Source organism: Lissotriton helveticus, chromosome 6 (assembly GCF_964261635.1).
Source record: "Lissotriton helveticus chromosome 6, aLisHel1.1, whole genome shotgun sequence".
NCBI lineage: Eukaryota > Metazoa > Chordata > Amphibia > Caudata > Salamandridae > Lissotriton > Lissotriton helveticus.
Genome location: NC_136067.1, coordinates 1,957,988,984 through 1,958,005,596, shown reverse-complemented (window position 1 = coordinate 1,958,005,596; position 16,613 = coordinate 1,957,988,984). Strand labels below are relative to the sequence as shown.

Genomic DNA, 16,613 nt, shown 5'->3' with positions numbered 1-16,613 from the left:
TCACCTCAGTGAACTGTTGTTTCTAAATACACTAACATGGGATCTGTCAACTTCCTGGCATTACAATCTATAAATAAGTATAAGGTGAAAGAGCAAAAGCGAAGTCCCGGCACACTCAGGGTTGAAGAACATATTCAGACTTATTTAGTGAAACAGAAGGGTGCGGGCACAAGCACTTTAAGAATAATGGGCCAATGTACAGTCAATGCCCAAAAGGCTGCCTCCCTGCAGATGACGTGAGCACAGTAATGCAGGATGACCTGTCGACAGTCGCTTCCTTCTCTCACATCCTGCCCCGGCTGCACATTCCTGTCCCTTCCGGCACAGGGAGGCGGCCTGGCCGCCCCTCTATGTGGCGCACCAGGCCTGGTGCACTGGTGCCACTTGTGCCTCGGGTGTGTTTTGTGATGCTTGTTTGTACAGAGCCTTCAGTCCTACACGGCTGTGCTACCCGGCGCCTTCTTCCGTCCTTGTTCTACATCTTGGCGTTGCCCTGTATCTGCCCCACACATCACTAGTTCTACAGCAGGATGAACACAGAGGTGGAGGGTGTGAAGGGGTCTGTGGTTCAGCCACCCTAGCACACTTCCGAGCTCCCACCAATCACGGGCCAGTTTACAACTATCAATGATGTACACCTCTAGTTGGTGGGAAACTACATCCATCCCGGTGATAGGAAGGGTCTGGACTTTTCTAAGACCTCCCCACGCCCCCCCCCAGTGTGCATAGTGAGCACCTACTTTGCACAATATTCGCCTGTAGACATGATTGTTTCATTGCTATTCACCCGTGTCTGCCTCATTTGTCCTTGAGAAGTGTTTGTGGGCAGGCGCTGTAAGACAGTTAGTGCAGTGCCTGCACTTCTCTCAATCGAAAGGAAGATTACCAGCACTTCTCAGCTGGGATGGGATGCACTCCTTTAAGGGAAGAGAACCAGCACTTCTCAGCAGGGCTGCGCTCGTTTAATGGAAGAGAACCAGCACTTCTCAGCGGGGCTGCCCTCTTTAGATGGAAGAGAACCAGCACTTCTCAGCGGGGCTGCCCTCTTTAGATGGAAGAGAACCAGCACTTCTCAGCAGGGCTGCCCTCTTTAGATGGAAGAGAACCAGCACTTCTCAGCGGGGCTGCCCTCTTTAGATGGAAGAGAACCAGCACTTCTCAGCAGGGCGGCCCTCTTTAGATGGAAGAGAACCAGCACTTCTCAGCGGGGCTGCCCTCTTTAGATGGAAGAGAACCAGCACTTCTCAGCAGAGCGGCCCTCTTTAGATGAAAGAGAACGAGCACTTCTCAGCAGGGCTGCGCTTTTTTAATGGAAGAGAACCAGCACTTCTCAGCAGGGCTGTGCTCTTTTAATGGAAGAGAACCAGCACTTCTCAGCGGGGCTGCCCTCTTTAGATGGAAGAGAACCAGCACTTCTCAGCAGGGCGGCCCTCTTTAGATGAAAGAGAACGAGCACTTCTCAGCAGGGCTGCGCTTTTTTAATGGAAGAGAACCAGCACTTCTCAGCAGGGCTGCGCTCTTTTAATGGCAGAGAACCAGCCCTTCACAGCAGGGCTGCCCTCTTTAGATGGAAGAGAACCAGCACTTCTCAGCAGTGCTGCACTCTTTTAATGGAAGAGAACCAGCACTTCTCAGCAGGGCTGCCCTCTTTAGATGGAAGAGAACCAGCACTTCTCAGCAGGGCTGCGCTCTTTTAATGGCAGAGAACCAGCACTTCTCAGCAGGGCTGCCCTCTTTAGATGGAAGAGAACCAGCACTTCTCAGCAGTGCTGCACTCTTTTAATGGAAGAGAACCAGCACTTCTCAGCAGGGCTGCCCTCTTTAGATGGAAGAGAACGAGCACTTCTCAGCAGGGCCGTGCTTTTTTAATGGAAGAGAACCAGCACTTCTCAGCAGGGCTGCACTCTTTTAATGGAAGAGAACCAGCACTTCTCAGCAGGGCTGCCCTCTTTAGATGGAAGAGAACGAGCACTTCTCAGCAGGTCTGCGCTTTTTTAATGGAAGAGAAGCAGCATTACTCAGCAGGGCTGAGCTCTTTAGATGGAAGAGAACGAGCACTTCGCAGCAGGGCTGAGCTCTTTTAATGGCAGAGTACTAGCACTTCTCAGCAGGGCTGCGCTCTTTTAATAGAAGAAAACCAGCACTTCTCAGCAGGGCTGCCCTCTTTAGATGGAAGAGAACCAGCACTTCGCAGCAGGGCTGCCCTCTTTAGATGGAAGAGAACCAGCACTTCGCAGCAGGGCTGAGCTCTTCTAATGGCAGAGTACTAGCACTTCTCAGCAGGGCTGCACTCTTTAGATGGAAGAGAACCAGCACTTCTCAGCAGGGCTGCCCTCTTTAGATGGAAGAGAACCAGCACTTCACAGCAGGGCTGAGCTCTTTTAGTGGCAGAGTACTAGCACTTCTCAGCAGAGCTGCCCTCTTTAGATGGAAGAGTACCATCACTTCTCAGCAGGGCTGCGCTCTTTCAATGGAAGAGAACCAGCACTTCTCAGCAGGGCTGAGCTCTTTAGATGGAAGAGAACCAGCACTTCGCAGCAGGGCTGAGCTCTTTTAATGGCAGAGTACTAGCACTTCTCAGCAGGGCTGCGCTCTTTTAATAGAAGAAAACCAGCACTTCTCAGCAGGGCTGCCCTCTTTAGATGGAAGAGAACCAGCACTTCGCAGCAGGGCTGCCCTCTTTAGATGGAAGAGAACCAGCACTTCGCAGCAGGGCTGAGCTCTTCTAATGGCAGAGTACTAGCACTTCTCAGCAGGGCTGCACTCTTTAGATGGAAGAGAACCAGCACTTCTCAGCAGGGCTGCCCTCTTTAGATGGAAGAGAACCAGCACTTCACAGCAGGGCTGAGCTCTTTTAGTGGCAGAGTACTAGCACTTCTCAGCAGAGCTGCCCTCTTTAGATGGAAGAGTACCATCACTTCTCAGCAGGGCTGCGCTCTTTCAACGGAAGAGAACCAGCACTTCTCAGCGATGCTACACTCTTTAGATGAAAGAGTACCATCACTTCTCAGCATGGCTGCGCTCTTTAGATGGAAGAGAACCAGCACTTCGCAGCAGGGCTGAGCTCTTCTAATGGCAGAGTACTAGCACTTCTCAGCAGGTCTGCGCTCTTTTAATGGAAGAAAACCAGCACTTCTCTCAGGGCTGCGCTCTTTCAATGGAAGAGAACCAGCACTTCTCAGCAGGGCTGCGCTCTTTTAATGGAAGAGAACCAGCACTTCTCAGCAGGGCTGCCCTCTTTAGATGGAAGAGAACCAGCACTTCTCAGCAGTGCTGCACTCTTTTAATGGAAGAGAACTAGCACTTCTCAGCAGGGCTGCCCTCTTTAGATGGAAGAGAACCAGCACTTCTCAGCAGTGCTGCACTCTTTTAATGGAAGAGAACCAGCACTTCTCAGCAGGGCTGCCCTCTTTAGATGGAAGAGAACCAGCACTTCGCAGCAGGGCTGAGATCTTCTAATGGCAGAGTACTAGCACTTCTCAGCAGGTCTGCGCTCTTTTAATGGAAGAAAACCAGCACTTCTCAGCAGGGCTGTGCTCTTTCACTGGAAGAGAACCAGCACTTCTGAGCAGGGCTGCGCTCTTTTAATGGAAGAGAACCAGCACTTCTCAGCAGGGCTGCGCTCTTTCACTGGAAGAGAACCAGCACTTCTCAGCAGGGCTGTGCTCTTTTTATAGCAGAGAACCAGCACTTCTCAACAGGGCTGCACTCTTTTTATAGCAGAGAACCAGCACTTCTCAGCAGGGCGGCGCTCTTTTAATGGAAGAGAACGAGCACTTCTCAGCAGGGCTGCACTCTTTTTATAGCAGAGAACCAGCACTTCTCAGCAGGGCGGCGCTCTTTTAATGGAAGAGTACTAGCACTTCTCAGCAGGGCTGCACTCTTTTAATGGAAGAAAACCAGCACTTCTCAGCAGGGCTGCACTCATTTAATGGAAGAGAACCAGCCCTTCTCGGCAGGGCTGCCCTCTTTAGATGGAAGAGAGCCAGCACTTCTCAGCAGGGCTGTGCTCTTTTAATGGAAGAGAACCAGCACTTCTCAGCAAGGCTGCACTCTTTCACAGGAAGAGAACCAGCACTTCTCAGCAGGGCTGCACTCGTTTAATGGAAGAGAACCAGCACTTCTCAGCAGGGCTGCACTCTTTCACAGGAAGAGAACCAGCACTTCTCAGCAGGGCTGCACTCGTTTAATGGAAGAGTACTAGCACTTCTCAGCAGGGCTGCGCTCTTTCAATGGAAGAGAACCAGCACTTCTCAGCAGGGCTGCGCTCTTTTAATGGAAGAGAACCAGCACTTCTCAGCAGGGCTGCCCTCTTTAGATGGAAGAGAACCAGCACTTCGCAGCAGGGCTGAGATCTTCTAATGGCAGAGTACTAGCACTTCTCAGCAGGGCTGCGCTCTATTAATGTAAGAGAACCAGCACTTCTCAGCAGGGCTGCACTCTTTCACTGGAAGAGAACCAGCACTTCTCAGGAGGGCTGTGCTCTTTTTATAGCAGAGAACCAGCACTTCTCAGCAGGGCTGCGCTCTTTTAATGGAAGAGAACGAGCACTTCTCAGCAGGGCTGCACTCTTTTTATAGCAGAGTACTAGCACTTCTCAGCAGGGCTGCACTCTTTTAATGGAAGAAAACCAGCACTTCTCAGCAGGGCTGCACTCATTTAATGGAAGAGAACCAGCACTTCTCAGCAGGGCTGCGCTCTTTCACTGGAAGAGAACCAGCACTTCTCAGGAGGGCTGCACTCTTTTTATAGCAGAGTACTAGCACTTCTCAGCAGGGCTGCACTCTTTTAATGGAAGAAAACCAGCACTTCTCAGCAGGGCTGCACTCATTTAATGGAAGAGAACCAGCACTTCTCAGCAGGGCTGTGCTCTTTTAATGGAAGAGAACCAGCACTTCTCAGCAAGGCTGTACTCGTTTAATGGAAGAGAACCAGCACTTCTCAGCAGGGCTGCACTCTTTCACAGGAAGAGAACCAGCACTTCTCAGCAGGGCTGCGCTCTTTCACTGGAAGAGAACCAACACTTCTCAGCAGGGCTGCACTCGTTTAATGGAAGAGAACCAGCACTTCTCAGCAGGGCTGCGCTCTTTCAATGGAAGAGAACCAGCACTTCTCAGCAGGGCTGCGCTCTTTTAATGGAAGAGAACCAGCACTTCTCAGCAGGGCTGCCCTCTTTAGATGGAAGAGAACCAGCACTTCGCAGCAGGGCTGAGATCTTCTAATGGCAGAGTACTAGCACTTCTCAGCAGGGCTGTGCTCTTTCACTGGAAGAGGACCAGCACTTCTCAGGAGGGCTGTGCTCTTTTTATAGCAGAGAACCAGCACTTCTCAACAGGGCCGCACTCTTTTTATAGCAGAGAACCAGCACTTCTCAGCAGGGCTGCGCTCTTTTAATGGAAGAGAACGAGCACTTCTCAGCAGGGCTGCACTCTTTTTATAGCAGAGTACGAGCACTTCTCAGCAGGGCTGCACTCTTTTAATGGAAGAAAACCAGCACTTCTCAGCAGGGCTGCACTCATTTAATGGAAGAGAACCAGCCCTTCTCAGCAGGGCTGTGCTCTTTTAATGGAAGAGAACCAGCACTTCTCAGCAAGGCTGTACTCGTTTAATGGAAGAGAACCAGCACTTCTCAGCAGGGCTGCACTCTTTCACAGGAAGAGAACCAGCACTTCTCAGCAGGGCTGAACTCGTTTAATGGAAGAGAACCAGCACTTCTCAGCTGTGCTGCGCTCTTTCAATGGAAGAGAACCAGCACTTCTCAGCAGGGCTGCGCTCTTTCACTGGAAGAGAACCAACACTTCTCAGCAGGGCTGCGCTCTTTAGATGGAAGAGAACCAGCATTTCCCCGCAGGGCTGAGCTCTTTTAATGGCAGAGTACTAGCATTTCTCAGCAGGGCTGCACTCTTTAGATGGAAGAGAACCAGCACTTCGCGGCAGGGCTGAGCTCTTTTAATGGTATAGTACTAGCACTTCTCAGCAGGGCTGCACTCTTTTAATGGAAGAGAACCAGCACTTCTCAGCAGGGCTGTCCTCTTTAGATGGAAGAGAACCAGCACTTCGCAGCAGGGCTGAGCTCTTTTAGTGGCAGAGTACTAGCACTTCTCAGCAGAGCTGCCCTCTTTAGATGGAAGAGTACCATCACTTCTCAGCAGGGCTGCGCTCTATCAATGGAAGAGAACCAGCACTTCTCAGCAGGGCTGCGCTCTTTTAATGGAAGAGAACCAGCCCTTCTCAGCAGGGCTGCGCTCTTTCAATGGAAGAGAACCAGCACTTCTCAGAAGGGCTGCGCTCTTTTAATGGAAGAGAACCAGCACTTCTCAGCAGGTCTGCGCTCTTTTAATGGAAGAGAACCAGCACTTCTCAGCAGGTCTGTGCTCTTTTAATGGAAGAGAACCAGCACTTCTCAGCAGGGCTGCACTCTTTTTATAGCAGAGTACTAGCACTTCTCAGCAGGGCTGCGCTCTTTTAATGGAAGTGTAGCAGCACTTCTCAGCAGGGCTGCGCTCTTTTAATGGAAGAGAACCAGCACTTCTCAGCAGGTCTGCGCTCTTTTAATGGTAGAGAACCAGCACTTCTCAGCAGCAGGGCTGCACTCTTTTTATAGCAGAGTACTAGCACTTCTCAGCAGGGCTGCACTCTTTTAATGGAAGAGAACCAGCACTTCTTAGCAGGGCTGCACTCGTTTAATGGAAGAGAACCAGCACTTCTCAGCAGGGCTGCACTCTTTAGATGGAAGAGAACCAGCACTTCGCGGCAGGGCTGAGCTCTTTTAATGGTATAGTACTAGCACTTCTCAGCAGGGCTGCACTCTTTTAATGGAAGAGAACCAGCACTTCTCAGCAGGGCTGTCCTCTTTAGATGGAAGAGAACCAGCACTTCGCAGCAGGGCTGAGCTCTTTTAGTGGCAGAGTACTAGCACTTCTCAGCAGAGCTGCCCTCTTTAGATGGAAGAGTACCATCACTTCTCAGCAGGGCTGCGCTCTATCAATGGAAGAGAACCAGCACTTCTCAGCAGGGCTGCGCTCTTTTAATGGAAGAGAACCAGCACTTCTCAGCATGGCTGCGCTCTTTCAATGGAAGAGAACCAGCACTTCTCAGAAGGGCTGCCCTCTTTAGATGGAAGAGAACCAGCACTTCGCAGCAGGGCTGAGCTCTTTTAATGGCAGAGTACTAGCACTTCTCAGCAGGGCTGTGCTCTTTTAATGGAAGTGTACCAGCACTTCTCAGCAGGGCTGCGCTCTTTTAATGGAAGAGAACCAGCACTTCTCAGCAGGTCTGCGCTCTTTTAATGGAAGAGAACCAGCACTTCTCAGCAGGGCTGCACTCTTTTTATAGCAGAGTACTAGCACTTCTCAGCAGGGCTGCGCTCTTTTAATGGAAGTGTAGCAGCACTTCTCAGCAGGGCTGCGCTCTTTTAATGGAAGAGAACCAGCCCTTCTCAGCAGGGCTGCCCTCTTTAGATGGAAGAGAACCAGCACTTCGCAGCAGGGCTGAGCTCTTTCAATGGCAGAGTACTAGCACTTCTCAGCAGGGCTGCACTCTTTTAATGGAAGAGAACCAGCACTTCTTAGCAGGGCTGCACTCGTTTAATGGAAGAGAACCAGCACTTCTCAGCAGGGCTGCCCTCTTTAGATGGAAGAGAGCCAGCACTTCTCAGCAGGGCTGCACTCTTTTAATGGAAGAGAACCAGCACTTCTCAGCAGGGCTGCGCTCTTTTAATGGAAGAGAACCAGCACTTCTCAGCCGGGCTGTACTCGTTTAATGGAAGAGAACCAGCACTTCTCAGCAGGGCTGCACTCTTTCACAGGAAGAGAACCAGCACTTCTCAGCAGGGCTGCACTCGTTTAATGGAAGAGAACCAGCACTTCTCAGCAGGGCTGCACTCGTTTAATGGAAGAGAACCAGCACTTCTCAGCAGGGCTGCGCTCTTTCAATGGAAGAGAACCAGCACTTCTGAGCAGGGCTGCGCTCTTTCACTGGAAGAGAACCAACACTTCTCAGCAGGGCTGCGCTCTTTAGATGGAAGAGAACCAGCACTTCTCAGCAGGGCTGCGCTCTTTTAATGGAAGAGAACCAGCACTTCTCAGCCGGCCTGTACTCGTTTAATGGAAGAGAACCAGCACTTCTCAGCAGGGCTGCACTCTTTCACAGGAAGAGAACCAGCACTTCTCAGCAGGGCTGCACTCGTTTAATGGTATAGTACTAGCACTTCTCAGCAGGGCTGCACTCTTTTAATGGAAGAGAACCAGCACTTCTCAGCAGGGCTGTCCTCTTTAGATGGAAGAGAACCAGCACTTCGCAGCAGGGCTGAGCTCTTTTAGTGGCAGAGTACTAGCACTTCTCAGCAGAGCTGCCCTCTTTAGATGGAAGAGTACCATCACTTCTCAGCAGGGCTGCGCTCTATCAATGGAAGAGAACCAGCACTTCTCAGCAGGGCTGCGCTCTTTTAATGGAAGAGAACCAGCACTTCTCAGCAGGGCTGCGCTCTTTCAATGGAAGAGAACCAGCACTTCTCAGAAGGTCTGCCCTCTTTAGATGGAAGAGAACCAGCACTTCGCAGCAGGGCTGAGCTCTTTTAATGGCAGAGTACTAGCACTTCTCAGCAGGGCTGTGCTCTTTTAATGGAAGTGTACAGCACTTCTCAGCATGGCTGCGCTCTTTTAATGGAAGAGAACCAGCACTTCTCAGCAGGTCTGCGCTCTTTTAATGGAAGAGAACCAGCACTTCTCAGCAGGGCTGCACTCTTTTTATAGCAGAGTACTAGCACTTCTCAGTAGGGCTGCGCTCTTTAAATGGAAGTGTAGCAGCACTTCTCAGCAGGGCTGCGCTCTTTTAATGGAAGAGAACCAGCACTTCTAAGCAGGTCTGCGCTCTTTTAATGGTAGAGAACCAGCACTTCTCAGCAGCAGGGCTGCACTCTTTTTATAGCAGAGTACTAGCACTTCTCAGCAGGGCTGCACTCTTTTAATGGAAGAGAACCAGCACTTCTCAGCAGGGCTGCACTCGTTTAATGGAAGAGAACCAGCACTTCTCAGCAGGGCTGCCCTCTTTAGATGGAAGAGAGCCAGCACTTCTCAGCAGGGCTGTGCTCTTTTAATGGAAGAGAACCAGCACTTCTCAGCAGGGCTGCGCTCTTTTAATGGAAGAGAACCAGCACTTCTCAGCAGGCTGTACTCGTTTAATGGAAGAGAACCAGCACTTCTCAGCAGGGCTGCACTCTTTCACAGGAAGAGAACCAGCACTTCTCAGCAGGGCTGCACTCGTTTAATGGAAGAGAACCAGCACTTCTCAGCAGGGCTGCGCTCTTTCAATGGAAGAGAACCAGCACTTCTGAGCAGGGCTGCGCTCTTTAGATGGAAGAGAACCAACACTTCTCAGCAGGGCTGCGCTCTTTAGATGGAAGAGAACCAGCATTTCGCAGCAGGGCTGAGCTCTTTTAATGGCAGAGTACCAGCACTTCTCAGCAGGGCTGCACTCTTTAGATGGAAGATAACCAGCACTTCTCAGCAGGGCTGCACTCTTTAGATGGAAGAGAACCAGCACTTCGCAGCATGGCTGAGCTCTTTTAGTGGCAGAGTACTAGCACTTCTCAGCAGAGCTGCCCTCTTTAGATGGAAGAGTACCATCACTTCTCAGCAGGGCTGCGCTCTTTCAACGGAAGAGAACCAGCACTTCTCAGCGATGCTACACTCTTTAGATGAAAGATTACCATCACTTCCTAGCAGGGCTGCGCTCTTTTAATGGAAGTGTACCAGCACTTCTCAGCAGGGATGCACTCTTTTAATGGTAGAGAACCAGCCCTTCTCAGCAGGGCTTGCTTCTTTAGATGGAAGAGAACCAGCACTTCGCAGCAGGGCTGAGCTCTTTTAATGGCAGAGTACTAGCACTTCTCAGCAGGGCTGCACTCTTTTAATGGAAGAGAACCAGCACTTCTCAGCAGGGCTGCCCTCTTTAGATAGAAGAGAACCAGCACTTCGCAGCAGGGCTGAGCTCTTTTAATGGTAGAGAACCAGCACTTCTCAGCAGGGCTGAGCTCTTTTAATGGTAGAGTACTAGCACTTCTCAGCAGGGCTGCGCTCTTTTAATGGAAGAGAACCAGCACTTCGCCGCAGGGCTGAGCTCTTTTAATGGCAGAGTACTAGCACTTCTCAGCGATGCTACACTCTTTAGATGAAAGAGTACCAGCACTTCTCAGCAGGGCTGCGCTCGTTTAATTGAAGATTACCAGCACTTCTCAGCAGGGCTGCACTCTTTCAATTGAAGAGAACTAGCACTTCTCAGCAGGGCTGCACTACTTTGAAGTGGAGAGTATGTGCACCCGTAAGCAGGACTGCACTACTTTTATTGGGAGAGCATCAGCCCTTCTAAGCAAGGGGGCACATATTTTATATGGAGCGTGTCAGCACTTATCAGTAGAGCTGAGCGACCCTTATTGTCAGATAACCAGCACTTCTCAGCAGGGCTGCGCTCGTTTAGTGGAAGAGAACCAGCACTTCGCAGCAGGGCTGAGCTCTTTAGATGAAAGAGAACCAGCACTTCTCAGCAGGGCTGCGCTCGTTTAGTGGAAGAGAACCAGCACTTCTCAGCGATGCTACACTCTTTAGATGAAAGAGAACCAGTACTTCTCTGCAGGGCTGCACTCTTTTAATAGAAGAGAACCAGCACTTCTCAGCAGGGCTGCACTCTTTTAATAGAAGAGTACCAGCACTTCTCAGCAGGGCTGCGCTCTTTTAATGGAAGAGAACCAGCACTTCTCAGCAGGGCTGCGCTCGTTTAGCGGAAGAGAACCAGCACTACTCAGCGATGCTACACTCTATAGATGAAATAGTACCATCACTTCTCAGCAGGGCTGCACTTTTTTAATGGCAGTGAGCCAGCACTTCTCAGCAGGGCTGCGCTCTTTTAATGGAAGAGAACCAGCACTTCTCAGCAGGGCTGCACTCTTTAGATGGAAGAGAACGAGCACTTCGCAGCAGGGCTGAGCTCTTTTAATGGCAGAGTACAAGCACTTCTCAGCAAGGCTGCGCTCTTTTAATGGAAGAGAACCAGCACTTCTCAGCAGGGCTGCGTTCGTTTAGCGGAAGAGAACCATCACTTCTCAGCAGGGCTGCACTCTTTTAATAGCAGAGTACCAGCACTTCTCTGCAGAGCTGCACTCTTTTAATGGAAGAGTACCAGCACTTCTCAGTGGGGGTGCACTCTTTTATTGGAAGAGACCCAGCACTTCTCAGCAGGGCTTCGCTCTTTTAGTGGAAGAGAACCAGCACTTCTCAGCAAGGCTGCGCTCTTTTAATAGCAGAGTACCAGCACTTCTCACCAGGGCTGCACTCTTTTAATGGAAGATTATCAGCACTTCTCAGCAGGGCTGCACTCTTTTAATAGAAGAGAACCAGCACTTCTCAGCAGGGCTGCATTCATTTAATGGAAGAGAACCAGCACTTCTCAGTTGGGGTGCACTCTTTAGATCGAAGAGAACCAGCACTTCTCAGCAGGGCTGCGCTCTTTTAGTAGCAGAGTACCAGCACTTTTCTGCAGAGCTGCACTACTTTGAAGTGGAGAGTATGTGCACCCATAAGCAGGACTGCACTACTTTTAATGGGAGAGCATCAGCCCTTCTAAGCAAGGGGGCACATATTTTATATGGCGCGTGTCAGCACTTATCAGAAGAGCTGAGCGACCCTTATCGTCCGAGTACCATCACTTCTCAGAGCGCTGCAATCCATTTAATGGGAAAATACAGGCCTTTAAGTGGAATGAAAAAACTGGAGGGTCTCTCAAAGGGGCGTGGCCAATGTAATTAAGGGTGTGGCATAAAACAGGTAGGCTAAAATCTATGCTTAGCATAGTGTGCCGCCCGACTTGTATTTTGCTGTTTCTGTCATTGCATCCAGATATATGATACAACAAATAACATCATACCCACAAGTCAGGACTATTGGCTTTGCCAATGGTTGTTAGTTGCATAAGATAAATAAGCAGCAACTATGGCTTGTATTTAATATTGAAAAAACTTCCACTTAAAGCCCTGGTGACACCACGACACTGTTGCTGCTCCTGAGTTCCAAAAAGAGAAGAGAAATCCAGAGAGAAAATGACTCTCTTTGAAGGGTTTCCCTTCCCCTACAAAGCTCATCTGGCATGACGTCATGCCCTAACTTCGCCACTGGTGAGAAGTGAGCAGTGCGTGCACGCGCACATCTGTGCCTGCTGTCACTGCAGACCGGGAAAAAACGGACCCTCTCTGCCAGGGCACAAAACAGAGCCCGAGAGAGACCCGTTTCGAGGCCCCCTTTAAAAAACTACCGGTGCTCAGCCCCGGTGAGACCCGGCCCACTTAAAGCCCTGGGAAAGTATCAGCACTTCTCAGGAGTACTACATGACGTTCAATGAGAGAGTACCGAAGCCTTTAACCTGTGGTGCCCATCTCTTATTGCGAGAGCACCAGCACTTCGCTGCTGCGGCACTTCTGTCTAATAACTAAATCCCGAAGACGAGCCCCTGCCCTGTGATACTTTCATTCCATGCACAGTGCACAAGATAGAACTACTTATAGCTCTAGATTTCCGTCGCCAGCCCCGTGTACAAGGACAGGGGTCTCTCCGGGTCCGACAGGAGTTACACGAGGGCTTCTCCTTGGACCACAATCCCATCTACCCCCCCTCCTTGCGTGCTGGACAGAAATGAGGAGGCTGCAGGGTCCGATGCCAACTTGATAGTGAACTTTCTAAGAGAGCCCGTCCAATGGCCAATGGTGCCCGCTGCTTGACTCAGTACACACGAACTAATGAGAGGGTGTGGCCTAACGGCCAGGGCAGTGGACCTCGAAGCTGGGGGGTCCCAGTTCGAGTCTCGGCAGGGACGCTCAACATTCTGGGCAAATCATTTAACCTCCCCGTGCCTAACAAAAAATGCATGTGTCCGTGACGTAACCGGTTCTAATGTAAAGCGCTCTGATACCTTCGGGTCTAGTTTCCGCTATATGAAACAAACACCCAAAAACAACAACAAAAAACTCACATCAGTGGTACTGTCATTCATCCCGAGCCCGGGAGGACTGACTCGTCCCTCTGTCCTGCCTTCTACGTCCCCCGCATGAACTTCACCTATACCCCACCCGCCCTGCCTGTAACCAGCCCCGGGGCCCTGCTATACCCGACTGATACAGAGCGCTGCATGCAGGAGCTTCCGTTCGAAACATGACAGTAGCGCCCAGAGGCTGTCCGGCTGCAAGCATTGGCACTATCTCATACCATAGCCACGTACGCAGTCTATACTCAGTGAATTACATCACAATGTACACCTCTTTACAATGCATGTCGCACTACAGAAGCACCTGTAACACAACACGTGGTGGAATAAAACAGAATATTACATATTTTAGCGTAACACAACACACCGCACGCGCAATTAAAAACAACGCAGCGTAACACGAACCCAGTGTAACACACAGCATGATGTAACACAACGCAACTTAGCAGAACATACGGTAAGTCTCTTGCCCTTAACAATGGACCACTCTGTAATTCTATATAACGTACGGTAATATTATATATGATAAAACAGCATACCACATGGTACATGTAGGCTGGGTAATGCACCAAAACACACGACGAGAAACAATACTATAACAAAGTCTACACGCCACCATCGTAGAATGTAAAATCCAATACAGCACAGCAGAAGAAGCCGCACTGTATCGAAATGTAGCGTAATCTATCATTACACACCTTGCCAAACAATGCTATAATGTGACACATTACACCATACTGCACCAGCCCGTATAGTACTATCATTGTCTATGTATGTCATAGAATACTACAGACACATCCCCGGTGGGCTGGCGCGATAGCGCTGCGCGGCTGCGTGTGGGCGCTGCGCCCGCACAGCCGCCGGTAACTTTTGCAGCCCAGGGCCACGCATGCCCACACCGGCACGGCGCAGGGACCGGCTCCTACCTCTGAAGGCCACCTTGGCGATGCGGTCCCCCTTGCCCCGCAGCTCGGTGACCGTCTTGAGGTGCACTATCAAAGCCATGCCGAGGGAGGACGAAGCCCGGGCGGGTCAGGATGGACGGAGCAGCGCCGACAGCAGCAGCGGCGCGGTCCCCGGGCGCTGCTTCCCTGCCTGCGCTCAGTCTGAGCTGCCGCTGCCCACGGTGCTGCACCAGACGGGGGCTGCTCTCGCTCTGCAGCCCTCCTCCTACCCCGCACTCCTCGCGAGGCGCCGGCGCCGGCAGGCTGCTGCCTGCGCGCCCTTTCTGCTGACAAGGAACCCATAAATAATGCACGGGGTCTCGGTCCCTTCTGTCAGCTCAGGTATTGTGCGCCTCTCCACCTGTCTGCAGGAATCTAGCGCCTCGTCACCTGTCACCTCCGATATTCGGGGTGCCCGCTAGTGGACGGAAATCGATTTTGGAATCCCCACCTTTTTAACACAGCACGCTTCAAAGAAAAATAAAACTCAACCTCAGAAAGAAGTGACTTAGAAGCAGCAGGTCAAGAAGTCACAGTGACGGTCTAGAGAACTGGGACCGGAGTCGCCTCCTTTCTTAAACAATCTTAAAAGTACCTCCCTAGCGCTCCGATGCACCCAGGCTACTACGAGGCGCCCTGAGTGTGAAATTACCCTGCCAGAGGCACGTTCTACCTCTCACATGGCCAGGCTAACATTATGCTCTGCTAAACTGTAGGATAAAAGTGAATTCCATTGATCGGCTAACAACATTGTTCCTGGAACCAAGACAAGCAACAAATATCGAATCCTGCTTGTCCAAAATTGTGTGATCTTGTGCAATTCACTTTACTCCACTGGAAGGGAACTTGGGGGCATTTTACCAAGGGTGCGATAGGCAATTATCGCCGGTTTAGCTGCCGTTTTCGGCCGCTAAGCGGCGACAATTCTATCGCTCTATTAGCAAGCTGTCGCTAACTGATGTTAGCGACAGCTTTCAGGCGATAGCGAGCGGTTTGGGGCCCGCTTTTTTATGTCAGCGATATTTATCGCTAATGACATGCAAAGTGGGCGTACCCAACCTGTTAGCGACTGAAAGCAGTCGCTAACGCCGCTATCGCCTATAAGCAAGGCAGGCGTAGCGATGGAAATATTCCCGCTATCGCCAAAAACCAACGCCTGCTCAGACCAGTTCTTAGTCATGTTATCCAATGGAAGGTGGATAACATGGCTAAGAGCATTTCGTCGCTAATGCGTGAATATTGCTGTATTCTCAGCGATATTCACGCATTTCGCCTGATTTTTATCGCTTTTGAGATAAACCTTGGTAATAGCAAGTTATCTCAGCGATAAAAAGCGGTGATGCGCGGCGATAAAAATATTGCCGCTATCCCTACTTAGCGATAAATATCGCTATTTGTTGGTAATATGCCCCTCAGGACGCTTGGAGACAGGTTACCTGTATGTCATTGTATGTATGGCCCATTTCTCCCCTGAGTTGTGTAAATTTCCATAGCCATAGCAGGCCCCAATAAGTGGTCAATATGTTGTCATGGCTCAAGGGTTCCACTCAGCTGAGAGTACACCACAGTGGCTCCCTGTGTGCAGGACCAATCGGGCGGAAGTGATCAGCTCCATAGGGACAGCCTTTGCTTCCGCCCCCTGCGCGGCATTTCTTGTCTGAACCTTGTGTACCCCAGTGGATTCATCTACTAGCATAACAAAACTTGAGGACCCCCCTTGCATACTCCATAGAGGTGCACCCCCTCCGGACTCAGTCAGGAGCTGTCACGCCAGGGAAATGTGCTGAGGGGCCCCCTGGAGCTTGGGGCCCCCCGCACCGCGGGGGCTCTGGGTGCCTTTTTTACGCCACTGGATTAATCAGTGTGCACTGGAAGAGTTCTGACGTTTTGGTTTGCTCCCAGGAAGACCACGAGGTTCTCGTGGCCTGTGGATGCACCCCAAGTTTGTCCCCACACTCAGAGTACCTAATGCTAGCAGATTAGTGTTGGACTTGTCCTTTTTTGGGGTCATCCCCAAACTTTTTGCCTTTACTGTTCTGTATTCTGAAACCACTTTTGCTGGCTTTTAGAGCTCTGTGCACTTTACCACTGCTAACCAGTGCTAAAGTCAGTAGTCGAAATGGGGAGAAAAAAGTAGGGGAACTGTGGGCAGAGAATCAGGGGGCGGGAATAACCAGAGGATTGGATTGGTGGGCGGAGTCAGAGGTGTGGCCAGAATGCACAAAACATCCCAATTTCTGGTATTTCCTTGAGATTTCACTGACCAGTTGTAACTTATTATGTTATTTAATTCAACCACTAGATATAAATGATTATTTAACGTTTAATATGAGTTATTGACACTAAAATACATTCACAAAGTTGGATATGTTTCCAATCACAAACTGTCCCAAATACGCTTAAAAGTGGAAAAGCAAGCCCTTTGTCTCCCAGCCACGGAGTTTCTGTCATCAGCACTTCTCCCTTTTTCCACAGGACTAGTTCAAACATGAATGGCAAAAAACCCTAGTTTGCAAATGCTTTCTGTATAATTATGGTGCTGCCATAATTGACACCTAACACAACATCTCCTGCATAATCAGACAATTTTAACCAATAAATTGTTTGTAGCTCAAACAGATCAAAAGTTACTAAAAATGT

The 16,613-nt window shown here is 50.4% G+C and overlaps 1 protein-coding gene across 1 annotated transcript in view; it reads right to left on the bottom strand.

The window, feature by feature from the left end:
* OTOF (otoferlin) overlaps positions 1–14,034 on the bottom strand; it is a 1,162,910-nt gene extending 1,148,876 nt beyond the window's left edge. Inside the window, exon 1 of the mRNA XM_078649977.1 lies at positions 13,956–14,034. Coding sequence (XP_078506103.1) covers positions 13,956–14,034 — 79 coding nt within the window. The remainder of the gene's footprint in view (positions 1–13,955) is intronic.
* Positions 14,035–16,613: the final 2,579 nt, after the last annotated feature.